The sequence below is a fragment of the Mauremys mutica genome, chromosome 20 (genome assembly GCF_020497125.1).
Source record: "Mauremys mutica isolate MM-2020 ecotype Southern chromosome 20, ASM2049712v1, whole genome shotgun sequence".
Classification (NCBI taxonomy): domain Eukaryota; kingdom Metazoa; phylum Chordata; order Testudines; family Geoemydidae; genus Mauremys; species Mauremys mutica.
In genome coordinates this window covers 4,982,814-5,000,395 of record NC_059091.1, presented here as the reverse complement: position 1 = coordinate 5,000,395, position 17,582 = coordinate 4,982,814, and the positions used below count along the sequence as shown (strand labels likewise).

At 47.3% G+C, this 17,582-nt stretch overlaps 1 protein-coding gene across 2 annotated transcripts in view; it reads left to right on the top strand.

Moving 5' to 3' along the window:
- The window catches only part of TFCP2 (transcription factor CP2), a 49,870-nt gene extending 33,382 nt beyond the window's left edge, over window positions 1-16,488 (top strand). The window contains exons 7-15 of one of the 2 annotated variants that reach the window (XM_044994958.1): window positions 4,102-4,212; window positions 5,011-5,099; window positions 5,864-5,912; window positions 7,146-7,239; window positions 7,452-7,542; window positions 10,696-10,799; window positions 11,883-12,025; window positions 13,737-13,788; window positions 13,972-16,488. In XM_044994958.1, coding sequence (XP_044850893.1) covers window positions 4,102-4,212; window positions 5,011-5,099; window positions 5,864-5,912; window positions 7,146-7,239; window positions 7,452-7,542; window positions 10,696-10,799; window positions 11,883-12,025; window positions 13,737-13,788; window positions 13,972-14,009 — 771 coding nt within the window. In that variant the 3' untranslated portion in view covers window positions 14,010-16,488. Of the gene's footprint in view, window positions 1-4,101; window positions 4,213-5,010; window positions 5,100-5,863; window positions 5,943-7,145; window positions 7,240-7,451; window positions 7,543-10,695; window positions 10,800-11,882; window positions 12,026-13,736; window positions 13,789-13,971 lie in introns of both variants that reach the window. The other variant, XM_044994957.1, reaches the window with a different exon arrangement.
- The last annotated feature ends 1,094 nt before the right edge of the window (window positions 16,489-17,582 follow it).

The following is a 17,582-nucleotide window of genomic DNA, read 5'->3' as shown; positions in this document are numbered from 1 at the left end:
CACTTCTCCTCTCTGTGCTTGTTTCTCCTCCTACGTCTTGTCTCTTTAGATTGTGAGCTCTTCAGGGCAGGGACTGTTTCTTAGGCTACGTTTACACTACAGCCTGTGTCAGCAAAACGTATGTCTCTCAGCGGTGTGAATATTGCAACCTCCTGAGCAACATAAGTTACACCAACGTAATCTTTTGTATGCACAGCGCTATGTCAGTGGGAGAAGCTCATAAGCATATAGCTTATGCCACTCACGGAGGTGGTTTGTTTTTTTTTAATGCCGACAGGACAGGTCTCTCCCAGCGGCTTAGCACGTCTTCACCACAGGCATGCACTATACGTATAGACATGGCCTATGCTTTGGTACAATGCCCAGCACAATGGGACCCTGATCTCTGTTGGGTCTTCTGGGTGCTACTTTAGTACAAATAAATAAAGTAAATGTAACCTCTAGCATCCTGAGCTGTGATATGACAGCGTATAGGCCAGCTCGCTCTCAAGAGCAGGATTGCAAAGCCGTTGACTCTGAACTCCTGCACAGCTTCTGTTTCTAACACCAGGAAACATGGTAACAGATGCAAAAAATACCAAATTCCCTTTGAAACCAGAGTAAGAACCACTCAGCTCTTCAGAAGTAAAGTCCTGCTTACCAGGCTTCAAGCCGGCACATGTTAGAACAGAGGCATAAACCCTTTGCAGAAGGGTTGGCTGGTAGGTAGGTCTGGGGGCATCTCCATCTAGTGTCAGAATGATTCATGATCTTCGTGCACTTGATGCACCCACTCTTACTGCCTGTGTGAAAAGCTGCTGCTCTGCAGCAGGACTTCTAGCTGTTTATCCTACAAGCAATCTTTATATGCTCTGTTTGGGTTCCTGGTGGAAGTAGCTGCTCCCATTTTGAAGTGTAAATAACCCTTCCCTCTCAAGAGCTGATGGGTGACTGAGATCACAGAAAACTCTTTTGAACTCCACCAGTGGTTGAGAGCTTTGCAGGGATTCCTGACTACATGGAATCAGGTTGATCTGCTCACTAGCTACAGCCACTGCACCTGTAGCACAAGCACTGTTGGGGCTGAAGATAACATCGGTGCCTGGGGTAAATTGGTGTGCAATCCTTTCACTGCAGGAGATTCTCAGGACATTCTTACCCGCATGGGTAATATTGATTGTAGGACAGTGGGAGTAGAAGTCCAGTGCGGCTGTGTTTTGAAAGTGGCTTGAGGGCTTTTATCAGGTCTTTCCCGGTGTGGAGTTTGGGTCGTCTTCCCAAACCTTTGCAGAGACACCTGACACAGACCCAAACTGAAATATGGGGCAGAGCAGAGATCAGGTTCTGTTTCAAAGCAGCTGATGTCCTCTTTAAAGGGCCTCCTTGCTCTCATTGCTGTTTCTAAGCCAGGGAGGGGAAGCTGCTCTGCAGGCTTAACACTTGGGCAGGAAAGAAACTCCAGCTTTGAATTTCAGATCCTCAGTTTTGAGGAGTCTGGGGGAAAGCATGGCACTCCATTGATGCTATGTCTGCATTAAGGAATGTGGTACCATTGTAATTACATCATTGCAAACCGTCCGGCCAGGTCTACGCTACAGACTTATATCAGTATAACTATGTCGCTCAGGGGTAGCAACATACTTATAGCAACATAACCCCCGGTATAGAGAGCATTATGTTGACAGGACATAGCTACTGCCTCTCGTGGAGGTGGATTAACTCTGCCGACGGGAGACGCTCTCCCACTGGCGTAGGAGCATCTTAAGTGCTTTTAAGTGTAGACCTGCCCTTTGTGTAGACCTGCTGCAGGGTTTACACCTGTGCAGCTTACTCTTGCAGCACGTCTACATTAGGGGGTTGCATCAATGCAACTATATTGGTGTTGTTGGGCCAGAACAAATTTCTTTAATGCAGAAACGGCCCTAGGGCCATAGTCCTGAGAAGCACGTTAAGGAACCTCCAGCTGCAAAGGCGGTGTCTTCAGAATCCTGAACGGGAATTCCAGCCTTCATTTACACACAGCTTGAGCTATGTTGTCTAACAACTTACACTGAGCTGTGAAAGGGTGGGGGTGGGGGGGCGTTGCGTGCCTGCTGCTAACCTGATTACACAGATGAAAATCTAGCAAGGAATTTCACAAAGTGCAGGAGGTGCAATAAAACGAGTTAGTTGAAGGATTAAAGCAAACGTGGAAAAAGAGATGAACTGAAACACTCTGTGAAATGTTGCAGGGAAGAGCTTTGTAGCCAAAAGAACTTGGTGACCCTTTCAGTTCACTGCTGATTCTGTGCTTATACCAGCACCCCTATGAAATACCAAAGTGTTGGAAAAAGTATTCTGTTAGCATGAAGAACCCAATCCTCCATCATCTCCCTTCCCTGATCATTGTCAGCCAGTCTAGGCTAAGGAGCCAGCACAGAATTATTCCCTATAATAATTGCAAGTCTAGCTTTAAATCTCTCCAGAAGTGAGGTAGAAGGGGAATTGCTAGTCTCCTAAAGCAATAGGTGAAGCCCTAAATCATAATCCCTAGCTCTTTAGGGCTTTTCATCAAGTCTTTTAGAGCACTTTACAAAGGAGGTCAGTTCCATTATCCCATTTTACAGCTGGGGAAACTGAGGTATAGGGCGGTGAAGTGACTTGCCCAATGTCACCCAGCAGGCCAGTGGCAGAGCTTGGAATAAAATCTCGGTCTGATTCACCATCCAGGGCTCTTTCCCTTATGCTGCAACAGAGTTAAACCAGAACAGATCTGCAGCCACACCCACCCATGTCTTTGTCCTGTTAGAGCTCACTGGCGTGGCATAGCATCCTGGTCTGTGCCTAATTCCTTTCTGAAAGATTTTTCACTTTCTAGTTCCGATGTTTTGAAATCTTTTCCTGGGGGAGGGCAGATCGGGTTAGTAGGGAGAACGTCTCGTAATATGAAGATCTGTCACAGGGAGAGCATTATTCTCTGCCCATGCCAGCCAGGCTACCTTCCCCTAAGGCAGCAGTTAAGAACATAAGAAAGGCCATACCGGGTCAGACCAAAGGTCCATCTAGCCCAGTATCTGTCTACCGACAGTGGCCAATGCCAGGTGCCCCTGAGGGAGTGAACCTAACAGGCAATGATCAAGTGATCTCTCTCCTGCCATCCATCTCCATCCTCTGACGAACAGAGGCTAGGGACACCATTCTTACCCATCCTGGCTAATAGCCATTTATGGACTTAGCCACCATGAATTTATCCAGTCCCCTTTTAAACATTGTTATAGTCCTAGCCTTATAGGACTCATGATTTTATATACCTCTATCATGTCCCCCCTTAGTCTTCTCTTTTCCAAACTGAAGAGTCCTAGCCTCTTTAATCTTTCCTCATATGGGACCCTCTCTAAACCCCTAATCATTTTAGTTGCTCTTTTCTGAACCTTTTCTAGTGCTAGAATATCTTTTTTGAGGTGAGGAGACCACATCTGTACACAGTATTCGAGATGTGGGCGTACCATGGATTTATATAAGGGCAATAATATATTCTCAGTCTTATTCTCTATCCCCTTTTTAATGATTCCTAACATCCTGTTTGCTTTTTTGATCGCCTCTGCACACTGCGTGGACATCTTCAGAGAACTATCCATGATAACTCCAAGATCTTTTTCCTGACTCGTTGTAGCTAAATTAGCCCCCATCATGTTGTATGTATAGTTGGGGTTATTTTTTCCAATGTGCATTACTTTACATTTATCCACATTAAATTTCATTTGCCATTTTGTTGCCCAATCACTTAGTTTTGTGAGATCTTTTTGAAGTTCTTCACAATCTGCTTTGGTCTTAACTATCTTGAGTAGTTTAGTATCATCTGCAAACTTTGCCACCTCACTGTTTACCCCTTTCTCCAGATCATTTATGAATAAATTGAATAGGATTGGTCCTAGGACTGACCCTTGGGAATCTGTTTGGAATCTGTCCCCCAGCTCAGTAACTCGAAAGGTTCCCCAGCTCTCTGTCAGCTTTTCTATTCTGTTCCAGTCTCCTTCTGTCTCTTTGTGCAGCCACTGTGAATCTAGCTCTCTTCCTGCATTTGGCTAACTCCCTTCCAAGATGCCAGGCATTTGTGATCTAACAAAAATGTTGGACTTCCAGCCCAAAGGAGCAGATCGAAAACAGAAGACGGACAGAGAGAAAATGGAGAAGAGAACTCCTCATGAGAAGGAGAAATACCAGCCTTCCTATGAGACCACAATACTCACAGAGGTAAGACATCTTGGAGGTGCATTTGGCTACTGGAATCTGTATCTTCGCAGATCAGTGTTGTTTGGCGTGACAATGTCATTCCACCTCCTCCATCTCCAGGCCTAATTGAAAGGTCATTAAACTGTTAAGCTCAGTGGTGGATGTGATAAATAGCTAGAGAGGCAGCTGTCTCATTCTTTGGTCATGTGCCTGACAAAGTGTGTATCACAACTTTTATGCTCCAATACACCTGTTAGTCTTTAAGGTGCCACAGGACTCGTTGTTGCTTTTTTACAGATCCAGTCTAACACGACTATCCCTCTGATACTATTCTTTGGACCGCCATGCTAAACTGACTCTTAGGAAGTGCTTTAGTAGAACAGTTTGTTGAATATTTGATCTGGTTAGAGTAAATTCTGGGGTACTCCTCAATTTCTAAATTCAGTAACGGGCTGCTTGATGTGTGTGCACGCTCTGCAGCTGGCACAGTGGGAGGATATCAAACAAACACACAAAATGCCCAGGAGATGTGACTCCAATCCAAGAACTCACTGTTTTGAATATTATAATTTGAAGACAGTCCAGTGTTTCACAGGGTCTGTACTACCCCTGTAAATTGTAATGCAGCAGTAAACTAGCTCTTTAGCGGTTTTCTGCAAAAGCAGGTTTACTCTAGTCTACATTAAATGCAGCAGGTAACAATTTTGCCCTAGTTCATAGAAGCCAGCTTAAAGCTAAATCTAGAGAAACCAGTTCGTAAAAGTCGAAAACAATACTGTGACTTTCCTGGGGATCTCACAATGGGGTTTTCATTTCTAGTGTTCTCCGTGGCCAGAGATCACTTATGTCAACAATGCACCATCTCCTGGCTTTAACAGCTCCCACAGCAGCTTTTCCATTGGTGAGGGGTAAGTGTGGGCAGTGAGAACTGCTGGAATCATAGAATAGAATATCAGGGCTGGAAGGGACCTCAGGAGGTATCTAGTCCAACCCCCTGCACAAAGCAGGACCAATCCCCAGACAGATTTTTGCCCCAAATGGCCCCCTCAAGGATTGAACTCACAACCTTGGGTTTTGCAAGCCAACGCTCAAACCACTGAGCTATTCCTTGGCTGGCTGTCATCCTTTTCTGACTTCCCTGAGGGATGGAAACATTTGAATTGTCTGGTGACCTTACCCTAGATGATTTCCTAACATTTTAGAATCTGCAGCTAGAGCATCCTATTTAAAAAGCGCTAATGGCAGCAAAAATGGCAGCTTCTGGAGATCTAGATGGTTGCTCATTTTGATCACCAACATGTACAGCAAACTTTGCCCCTGAAATGAGAACTGAATGTGCATTTGTGTAGCTGTTCTGCCTGTGTTCAGCCGCCAGCCTTTCCCTGGCATATCAATCCACTCACATAGTGCCGTTCGTTGTTCTGCAGGGTATTTCATTTCCCTGGCAATTATATTGACATGGTCACATGGCTACTTGCAACCAGCCATGCCTACGGGTTTCTGAGCCCACTTCCTAGAAACACTGTGTGCTGGTCATTGCGTATCATGATTCACCATAGCATATGTGACACCTTTTTGTAAGTGTATTTTAAAGGCATCAGACTGGGAGGTGGGGAAGAGCAGATTCCAACCATGTTATTTTTGTTTTGTTTTTTTCTTTCTCAAAATCTAGAAATGGCTCTCCAAACCACCAACCCGAGCCACCTCCTCCGATCACAGATGTAAGTCCCACCTCAAATCTTATGCTTGTGGTAAGGATGGTGTTAATCCTATTTTCTAAATTTACTGTTGGAAGTTTGTGGGTTTCTAGGTGTCTATGTTCAGGAGCTTGCTGGTATGCTGCAGTATGGGGTCTCTGGGCTTGTCTACACATGAGAGTTAATCCGGAATAAGGTAGGGTATGACTTTAAAGTGGTTTAACTATTCCTGGTTAACTCCATCTGTGGACACCCTTATTCCAAATGGATTTAATCCACTTTCAGATAATTTAGAATAAAACACTCTGATTGCAGAATAAGAGCATCCACATGTGATGTTAATCAGGAATAGCTATTCCAGAATAATTTCCCATGTAGACAAGTCTTCTGTCTCTGGGCTGGACAGGCTTCCCTTGAGAATAAATTTCATAGACCATTTTAATGCCAGAAGGGGCCATTATCATCCAGTCTGACCTCCTCTATTACACCGGCCAAAGAAGCTCACTAACCCCTGGCCTACACTGAGGGGGGAGGAAATAGCTATCTAAATTACGCAACTTCAGCTACGTGAATAACGTAGCTGAAGTTGACATACTTAGATTGGTTTACCGTGGTGTCTTCACCGCAGTGAGTCGACTGCTGCCGCTCCCTTGTTGACTGCCTGCGCCTCTCGCGGTGCTGGAGTACAGGAGTCGATGGGAGAGCGCTCGGCGGTTGATTTACCGCGTCTAGACTAGATGCAATAAATCGACCCCCGCTGGATCGATCGCTGCCCGCCAGTCCGGCGGGTAGTGAAGACGTACCCTAAGTAACTTCTAAGTTAAGCCCATAACGTCTGCCTCAATGGCTCCTACTTGGTGAGAGAGGATCTAGAGTGAAAACCCTCTCAGTGAAGCCATACAAAAACTTTGACAGTGGTTGAGCAGCTGGCATTCTGTGACCTCTGCTCTACTGTGCTGACCAGCATTATCTCATTGTTGTGCTTCTGCCTTCTTCCCCGTTTCTCGCCCCCCCCCCCCGCCCCCATCTGTCTGTATTTCACCTGCTGTCTCTAGTGTTATACTGAAATTGTAAGCTCTCTGGGATAAGGACCATCTTCATTCTATGTTTGTACAGGGCCCAGATCCATGCCTTTGGGGTCCTAGGCGTTACCATATTACAGTAGTAATCTAGCTGACCTGTGCTAATGTTTTAATGCAAGTGGCTTGTGTGTTACCTAGTCTAAGGGAAAGTAACCATTTTGTTCCCGTGCCGCAGAACCTCCTGCCAACGACGACGCCTCAGGAAGCCCAGCAATGGCTGCATCGAAACCGCTTCTCCACGTTCTCCCGGCTCTTCACAAACTTCTCAGGTTGGTGATGAAAGCCTCTCTCTGCTCGCTCCTCGCCTCAATAGGCTCCTGCTGCATTCCCTCCTGAGGAGGTATTGATCGCTGGCAGTATTGTAGTCTGCGCAAACTCTGCTGTGATGCGCTGTATGAAACTTACCTCCATCTTCTTTACATGAACCGTTCCTACTCTTTTCCCCACTGGAGATCTATTGGCTCCTTGTTTTAAATTCCAGGTGCAGACTTACTGAAGCTAACCAGGGAAGACGTTATCCAGATCTGTGGCCCTGCAGATGGCATCAGGCTCTTCAATGCGTTAAAGGGACGGTGTGTATACTTGTAAAAGCTGAGAATGAGTGTTGATTTTTATGCCCCACAGAGCAATGTCCATGGGATCTCTGCTTCTCTGTCACTCTTGTAGTTCTGGGCCTTATCTACCCTGGAAAAGGTTGCCGGTATAATTATAGTTTTAGTGGAAGCCATTGATAGTGAAGACCAGTTTCTCCCAGCAAACGGACTCTTTTACCAATATAACTGCACCTGCATTAGGGTTCTTGCCAGCGTAGCGATGTTGGTCACAAATCCCACCTCATCGCACCCCTGACTAATGTACTAATCCAGCAAAGCTTCAGTGTAGACTGGGCCTCTGGCTCATCAGTGCATTGCTGCCATGATGCCTAGTGCCTCTGTAAACCTGAGACAAAAGAGAACTTCTGCGGCATGACAGAAAAATGTTGTGACAGGTTAGAAATGTCAGAGCTAACCTTATTCCAAAAACTGCAGGAAAAAAGCCAGGGATTCCATGGATTTGTTGAAGAGCCTAGCACAGTTAAAAGCAAAATCATTCGTTCTTCAGGATCTGACCTTATATCACAGACTCACAGATCATGCCCACTCTTGGCCCTGTGCGGTCCGTGGGGGGCGGGGGGTGCCCCTTTCAGTGAGACAGCCCTTCTCGGAGGTCCACTCTCTCTCGGGGTCAGGCCCCTCCACCTCCTGGAGCCGCACCTCTCTGAGCCTTAGCACACCTGTTCCTCGCCGTGGGCCCCCTCAGGGAGTCCACTCACTCTGGACCCCCAGGGCCTCCACCCCCCGAAGGGGTTGATGCAGCCCTGTTCTCTAGACCGGCGCGACTCTCAGCCAGTGTAAAACAGGAGGGGTTATTGAGAGTTGAACATAGCACAGGAAACTCTCAGGGCCTCAGGCCTGGGCTCCCTCAGCACAGCACATCCAAGTCTCCCCTGCTTCCAAGTGGGCTCTGCCTGCTCCCTCTCTCCAGCCCAGAGCCCCTGCTTCCCAGCTGGGCATCTGAGATCACCGGTCCCAAGCCCCACCTCTGTCCATTGGCTTCTCTCCAGGTAAACAGGGTTGCCTGGGCCTCCTCTCCTCTCTTCTGTCATCTGGCCTCCTCTGGCTGGAACCGCTGGTTAGATCACCAGAGTCCTCTCATCAGGGTCCTCTCTTTACAGCCCATTGTCCTCCCACTGGCCAGAACCGTCTGCGACTCCTGAGCTGGGCCTCTGGGTCAGCAGGTCACCAGTCGCTGGGGTCTCCATCCTCCAGGCCATTGGCTGGGGTCCCAGGTTCCCTCTCCGGTCCTCTTTAACAACAAACTCCCTCTCCCCTCACCTTGTTAAACCAATAACATCCAGGGAAACGGAGTCCCACCCCCTCTGCATGAAAACCATTGGAAAAACAAGGAAAAAACAAGAGGGGGTATCATTAAGCTGTCTGCCATGGATAGAACAAAAATAGAAGAAGTCTAGAGACACAATGAAAATGATTAGAAGGGTCACTTCCAGGTGAGGAAAGGTTGAGTTTTGTGAAGAGAGGACGACAAGGGGACGCAAGGTGGGTAAAACATACGGGGCAGAGAAGCTAAACTGGATGCTTCTGTTTATCCCTCCTTGTAACACAAAAACTTGAGTGACATTGCAAAGCAACAAATGCCTAATCGCTAAAGGAAAATAGTTATACATTTTGGAAAATTAACTCCTGGAACACTCTGCCACAAAACACCGTCGAGGGCAAGAGTGTAGCAGGGTTCAGAAGAGGATTAGATGCTTCTAAGGGCATATCTATACTACTGCGCTACAGGGCTGCCCTGAGGATTGAGGGAGCCTGGGGCAAAGCAATTTCGGGGGCCCCTTCCATTAAAAAAAAAGTTGCAATCCTATATTCTTGTGGGGGCCCCTGTGGGGCCTGGGGCAAATTGCCCCACTTGCCCCCCCCCCTCTGGGCAGCCCTGCTGCGCTACATTGGCGCAGCTGTAGCACGTCTGGTGGAGACGCACTAGGCTGACAGGAGACCGCGCTCCTGTTGGCATAATTACTCCACCTCCACGAAAGGCGGAAGCTATATCGGCAGGACAGCATCTCCCGCCGACATAGTGCTGGCGTGGACAGCGCTTAGATCGATGTAACGTGTGGCTCGGGGGGGGGGGTGTCTTTCACAGCCCTGAGCGATGTAAGTTACATCAACTTGAAACACTTTTTTGTCATATTTTTAGGGCATAAGTCCAACCAATAAGGGTCCAGATTTTCAGGAGCTCTGCATGTTGGGTGCTGAGCAATTCTGAGAATCCAGATCTTTGTTGAGGTGCGTGAGTAAGAGCGGAGCTCTCTTGAAAATCTGGACCGGATCATTAGTGCTGGACAGTCACAAAATCTGGCCTCAGGTGACGAGAGTAGAAAGAAACGTCTCTTGTGGGCAAGTTCCTCCATTAGGGAGCTTTCCTTGCATCTCCATGTGAAGCCTCTGGGACTAGCTTGCAGTTCCAATCACCCCGTGCCCGAGATGGAGGATCAGCGAGCGGAGAAACGGTTGCAGGAATTGCAGCCAGGCAGAGAAGGACAGAGCCACGGGTGGTGTACTCATATCGGGGTGTGTTTTGAGAGAGTGTGGATTTCTGATAAGGGACGGCAAGAGTTGGTGCTAGTGTGAGCATTCCAGGGAGTTAATGTACCAAGTCGGATGACTGGTGAGATAGCACTGAAACGTTGTCGCAGCTTTGCATGGGGGTGGGGGAGCAAACATTCGTCACCTCCTAGCTGACTCAATTCAGAAATTGCTGTGACAAGCTTCATCTGTTTCCTATTCCAGTGTTATCCACTGCTCTTGCCGCAGCCTAGAGTCTCCCTGCTTTAAACCCCAGCCCATCCACTCCCAGCTGCTATTAATCCCACTTAAGAGGGCTGAATGGGACACTTGGCAGCCAGTCCTCATGGCCCTTAATTGGCCAGGAGTCTGAATGCTGCCTGATTCCTCCCCCCACACCCCCTCCTTTTTTTGTGTTGTCTCCATGAAACAAAACTTGCTGTGATCTCCCTCTTATTTCTGCCTGAAGACAGGCCTGTGTGGCTGGTCTTCTGCATCAAGGAGCCTGAAAAGTGGAGCGTGGGACCTGAGCATCAGGGAAACTGGAAACATGCTTATGGGTAAACTCAGTGGTATTCACCTGTCCCGCCCTCCCTCCCGCAGGATGGTACGGCCAAGGCTGACCATCTACGTGTGCCAGGAGCCTCAGCAGCTGAGGGACCAGCAGAAGCATGAGGATGGGGAGTCGGCAAACAGTACTTTCTTTGGTAAGAGTTTCCAGAAGGGGTGACGTGCTTTCTCCCCTCACGTGCTGCAGTTACAGCTTAGTGCTGTGGGATCTCTACAAAAGCAGCATGTAGGATACCAGTCATCTCAGAGGAGAAGCAACATGGTCCAGTGGATAGAGCACTGGACAGGGACTCTGATCTGAGTTCTAATCCTGGCTCTTCCACTTTGGGCAAGTCACTTCCCTGCTGACACTATTTCTGTCTATTTTAAGCTCTTTAGGGCTTGATATTCTCTCAATATGTGTACAGTGCCCAGTAAAACGGGACTTCAGTCTCAGCTGGTGCCTCTAGTCATTAACATAGAAGAATTCTATGCAACCTTGCCTCCATTTTCGGCTGCCCTTGCTTATGCTAGCCCCTATCATTCCTGCTTTTTTGCTGCCAGAAGGTGGAAGGCTTCCCTGGAAGATAACCCAGCATCAGCATGAAGGCAGTAGGGCTGTTGGCTCCCCCACACAGCCAGCATTTGGGGGGAGGGTTGAGTGGGGTTGGAAGGAGGGCTCTGTATTGACCTGCCATCATTCCAGCCTGCTGGTTTTCTCCTCCCCAATCGAAACTGTGGCTGCGGCATCTCGTGGTTGGCACGGTGCCTGCACCGGGCTGATAAATTATAGCTTGTGTGAGAATCCAGCATGGCCTAGACACACTGACTGACCTACTTTTCTGGAGCGGCTTGATGCCAGCACATCCACTTTCTGCATTCTGGGAGGAAACTGCAAAGCCAGTGGGCTCTGTCCTTCCGTCTTGTTACGACTCCATAACCCGCATTCTTCCCCATGTCCCCTCCAAGGCGATGGCATTGGTATTCTAAGGGGGCTCGTCAGTCGCACTTTGCTTTCTTTTTGCTGAATGGTGCAGAATCACGTTTGGCCACCATTACGGAGATGGGAAGCTCTTTGGGGTAGGGAGGGTCATTCCATTCGGTTCATATAGCAGTGGGGCCCTGATCCATGACTGGGGTGCCTAAGCACTGCCATAATATTTACAGTATTCAGGCAGCTCGGACACGGTCACAATAGATGCTTTGGAAGCTGATTGTAACTGCTCTTGTCCCTGTTGCAGTATATCATGCTATCTATCTGGAAGAGCTGACAGCAGTGGAACTGACAGAAAAAATTGCCCAGCTCTTCAGTATCTCTTCTCGACAGATCAGCCATATCTACAAACAAGGCCCTACAGGAATACACGTACTGATCAGCGATGAGGTAAGTGCCTCTTGGCACTTAGCCTGGAGGGATCTTCGAGTCATGGTGGCTCAGCTACTTTCAGTCTGTTGCCAACCTGGTCTGGTTCTATGATCTCTGACATGGGGAAATGTGCTAAGGATTCCAAATGGACAGGAGTGGGTTTCCAGGTAAACAGCTTAGGGCCCCTGCGTACCTGTCTGCAGAGCCCAATGGACTAGATATTACAGTTGCATTTGTGCTTTCACCTGTAGTAATACTTGCGTTCCTCAAAGCATTAATCCTGAACCACCACCCCATTTATCCCCATTTTACAGATGCCAAAACTGTGCCCAAGGCCACAGAATTGGTGTCAGGGCCCAAATAAGGCCCTGGAGGGAATCCAGGCTCCCAGTTCTGTGCTTAGGCCCTGGCACTTAAGATCTGATCCACCCAATGTTGCCTGTTTTAAAGGGAAAGTTGGAATTACTCATTTAGTGGGTTTCCCAGATTGCTTTGTGTGCAGGGGGCCTGAGTCTTAGTGTAAATAAAACCCCTTATATACCACTCTTGCAATGTAAAAGAGCCTTAAAGTTGGGCACCTTTACATTGCTAGAGAGCTGGGAAGGAGCCTTGGTGTAAATGAAAACCAGGCCCACAGTGACGTATCCACCTAATACCTGGCCCGTCCTGTCTATGGGCAAAGACCTGGATGATCTCCTAGGTCTCTCTGTCTCCTGTGGGATCCATATAACCCTCACTGTCCAGTGCAGCTGAACTGCTAGAAGGGGCCGTTAGCTGCAGCATGTGCGTGGCCAGCGGCAAGTCCGCTTTAGAAGAAGGGAAGTGAGAGTCCAGCCTCCCAGCTGGGCTTGCCGCCTGCTCAGCCCACTCAGCTAGTACTGGCACAAACCAGGGGGGTAGGTGCTGCGACTCCTGCCAGAAAGGTTGCAGAGAGGTCTCCAGAAAGACCAACAAAGCTTTTACTAATAGCCTCTATGCTGGCTAGTGGGACTTGACTTCAGGGCTGTGCATCAGGAAACAGAGCGGCTGCCTTGACTCTAAAAATAAATGCAAACGTCCTGAGCAAACGCTGCCTGTCCAGCAGGTAACAAAATTGCCACTAACGATTATAACCAGACTGTCACAGGGTGGCCAGCCCCTTAAGGGGAGATGAGCCTCAGTCCATCTGCGACCAGCTTGTCTCACCTCCTCAGGTGTGGACAGTGGGACGTGGGACTTGGTGAGGCACTGCTGGTCCCTGGGAAGGGAAGGGAGCTCTCGTGAGAGTGCTGGCTGCAGTTCCTTAGGCTTCTGCTTAGGCTTCTTCCACAGCTGGGGAGGCAAGTTAAAATGGCGGGGGGGGCGCTATCTTTTTTTTAAGGGACCAGCCACCCTTAAGAATGCATGTATATTCTCTCTCTCTCTCTCTCTCTCTGAGGATTTGGGAAGGCACTTCAATATCTGAGGCAGGAGTCCTAAAATCTGTTAATTTGTTTGATTGGCTGGTTTGGTTCTGATGTATTTCACTCACTCACTCACACACTCCCTCTGGATGTGAGGGAGGAATAATTATTCCAGGTGGTGCATTCTATACATCCCAAAGCACTGTAGTGGCTGAATAGCTTCCAGCCCTTTCAAGGGGCCGTGCCAAACCCCACCATTGAATGACTAATACATATATGAAATTGAGCCTCGGTCCTAAACTTAAACACTCCGTAATAGATTCAGCTGATCTCATGCCTTCTTTCAGATGATACAGAACTTCCAAGATGAATCATGTTTTGTTCTGGACACAATGAAAGGTAACTGAATTCATTCAATATGCCTTTATAAAACAATATGCCTCCTCTTAGTTTTCCTTCCCCCCCAACCACTTGTTTGGCAATCTTGAGAACTCTTCTATAGAAAGAGGCATGTTGGATTGAAATTGAAAGCTGCTTTCCTTGTGGTTGGAGATGTCTGACGCTGCTCTGCTTTCTTTGCAGCTGAAACCAACGATAGCTACCACATCATCTTAAAATAAGAGGGAACTGGACTAGGAGAGAGCCCGTAGCCACCTCTCATCACACACAAAGACCCATCGCCTATTGCACAAGGATGCAAGCAGAGATCAGAAATTCATGGGAGGCTTCTGGAAAGATCCTGATCTTTGTTACTGCGCTGTACCTTCTGGCAGGTGACCCCGCCCCCCCGTAGCTCTTCTGGCATGCAGCCTGCTGATGATGATAGCTCACTGCTTAACCTCTGGAGTTTAAAATGGAAGTGGTTGCAGATGTGAGGCTAAACTTGCCAGGTTGTGTTGTCCTTAGCTATTGATAGAAACTTGCCTTTGTGTCTTGGGACCTGTGTATGGGTTTGATAAGTGTGTTACATTTTGAGAGGGGTTGGCTCCTGTGATTGTGCTGGAGACTCGCAAGTGAACATCTATTCTAATAACTCAACCCAGCAACCTCTCTGGCATACACAGCAACCTCTCAAACACCCCGCCCCCCCCAATAACCTTCCAACTGCACTGAGGGAACTGGGGGGGGGGGGAGCATTATTTTTTAAGCTTTTCTTTAATGTCGGACAGCTGCATTGTAAAGGCGTTATTCTCATTCTCCCAATCTGTGTGTGTGTGTGTGTGTGTGTGTGACAGAGATTGATTGTAGTTCTGTCCTCCATGTCAGTGTCAAGACTGTCAGGAACTAATTCCAGTCTCATGGATTTATAAGATCACCGTCTATATGGACAAACGTGGCTTTCCTCTCAAAGGAACTGAAATTCTTGATCTTTGGGGTGGAGGGGAAGTGATAAACTTCTGCTGTACCTTCATTGTAAACTTGGGTGACATTTTATTGGCATGTTGACTTTTATGTCTCATTGGCCTGAAACTCACTTTTGGGGCTGGAACAGTATGGGACGAGCACTGAAAAAGATTGACATAGCAAGAGCCTGCAGGTTGTGCTTAAAGCTACTGAAAACGCCATGGCAACAGAAGGGCCTACATACAGATTTCCAGGACAGCAGCCGTTGGGTCTCTTGGGTGTAAAAGAAAAAAATAAAGAAACAAAAAATCTGCTTTCTAAAACAGATGCCTTAGCACGTGTCCCCTCTTTGTGAGAGCACCTATTAGAGCTTGAAAGAAGATTTTCTAAATAAAAAGCATCTTATAATAAAATGAGGCCTGGATTTATATTTGCCCAGAATGTCAGGTTCTTGGGTAAACAGATGGTTTTTATAAACATACATGACATATTTTTTACAAGAAACATAATACAAAGCAGATGTGTTCAGATGATTAGGTTGTGACATTAACCCACACAAGGCAGGAAATGCCAGGTTCTGAGTTGGACCAGGAAAGGCCTAGCCGGGGCGGGGAGTAAGGCTGCATATGTGACAGTCTGACAATCATATCTCCATCGTTCTAAACAGCTGGTAAGATACTGACTGCTCCTCTTATAACCCTAAGACGACCTGTCTGAACTCCCCTCTGCCTCCAATTCATTGGAAAGCCCTAAAGATGGCAACTGTTATGTATCTGTTCCAATCCCCCCTTCCCTCTGACGATGATGGCTTCTGTAGATGCCATTTAGTGATGCATCTGAGAGCCTTTCACCTCTAGACTGGATTTGAAATAATGAAACAACTCAGCGATGGCGCAAAAGTTGTTGGCCATTTGATGGCTGCGTGGTATAACCCCTGCGTGAAAGGTGCTGGAAGTTCCCTCCCCAGTTCCCTAGCAAAGACCGGTCAATGCCATATCATTGGCATCATGGTTGGCGAAGAACTGACTGAGCCAGAAATAGCCCCTCCGGGTTGATGGTGAGTAACGTTTTGCAGGACAATGTGTGAACATGCTGTGCTGCTTGCTGTTTTGTGCCTGTTCTGGGGATAAATAGAGGACTTCGGGACAGCCTCTTCTATCCGGTTTTGTCACCCAGGGCTGAATTCACTTCAATGCCAAAGCAGTTGTTTTTTTCCTGGGTTTTGCTTAAAAAGACTCTGAAAGCCCCTTTGTATCACGGCCTGATTTGTGGGCAGCAACCTGCATTGTTCCTCTACCTGGCTTTTTGATGGCTTGTGTCATAACAGTCGTCACATTTGAATCTTGAACTTTAAATATAAACACTCTGAAATTGCCGTGGCTCTTTGTTCTGTCATGGATCTTTGCCTAATAAATGTGGAGGCCTCGGCCACTTAAATCGATGGGGCTAAAGATGCCAAGGAAAAGCCTTAGAAAAAGCTGGAGCGATTCACCTGCTTTCCCTGCTGAAGAACAGTGCGCTACTGATGAATTGACTATGAACCCTGCATACAGAGGTGCTATTATTTTGTATCTGTTGTACTAAATCCGTGATAGATTGGGAAGATACCTGTATTTTAATCTGGGGGGGGCAAACGGGTTCTCAGTATGCAAGAGGCGTAATAGAAAATGTACAATAGTGACAGACTTGTTGAACATTTTGTATCCATGTTTCTGGGTGCGTACAGATTCTTAATGAATCCATTGTTTGAAAACATAAACTTGTGCATCTGTGTTGTTTGATCTACAGCTGCTCGTTAAACAGTCCCTCAGAGAAGGGTTAGAGGGCAGAACAGCTAGAGGTTCACTTCTCCTCCCCGTGAAACTTAATTGCCAGTACTGGAAATAAGATACAATAAAGGGGAAATAGAAATTCTCTTGATTAACTGCTTCTTTGCCGAAACGGCTTCACTAAGGAAATCACTTGACTTCCTTATTAGCTAATTGAATGGATCATTTGAATTGATACCCAAATTTGGATTTTTTAGAGCAAAAATTGTTTGGGACCCTGGACTTCAGAAAAGCAGATTTTTGACTCCCTCAGGGAACTGATGGGCAGGATCCCCTGGGAGAATAACACGAGGGAGAAAGGAGTCCAGGAGAGCTGGCTGTATTTTAAAGAATCCTTATTGAGGTTGCAGGAAAAAAACATCCCAATGTGTAGAAAGAACAGTAAATATGGCAGGAGACGAGCTTGGCTTTACAGTGAAATCCTTGCTGATCTTAAATGCAAAAAAGAAGTTTACAAGAAGTGGAATATTGGACAAATGACCAGGGAGGAGTATAAAAATTATTGCTCAGGTATGCAGGAGTGAAATCAGGAAGGCCAAATCACACTTGGAGTTGCAGCTAGCAAGAGATGTTAAGAGTAACAAGAAGGGTTTCTTCAGGTATGTTAGCAACAAGAAGAAAGTCAAGGAAAGTGTGAGCCCCTTACTGAATGAGGGAGGCAACCTAGTGACAGAGGATGTGGAAAAAGCTAATGTACTCAATGCTTTTTTTTGCCTGTGTCTTCATGAACAAGGTCAGCTCCCAGACTGCTGCACTGGGTAGCACAGGATTGGGGAGGAGGTGACCAGCCCTCTGTGGAGAAAGAAGTGGTTCGAGACTATTTACAAAAACTGGATGAGCACAAGTCCATGGGGCCAGATGTGCTGCATCCGAGGGTGCTAAAGGAGTTGGCGGATGTGATTGCAGAGCCATTGGCCGTTATCTTTTGAAAACTCATGGTGATCAGGGGAGGTCCCGGATGTCTGGAAAAAGGCTAATGTAGTTCCCAGCTTTAAAAAAGGGAAGGAGGAGGATCCGGGG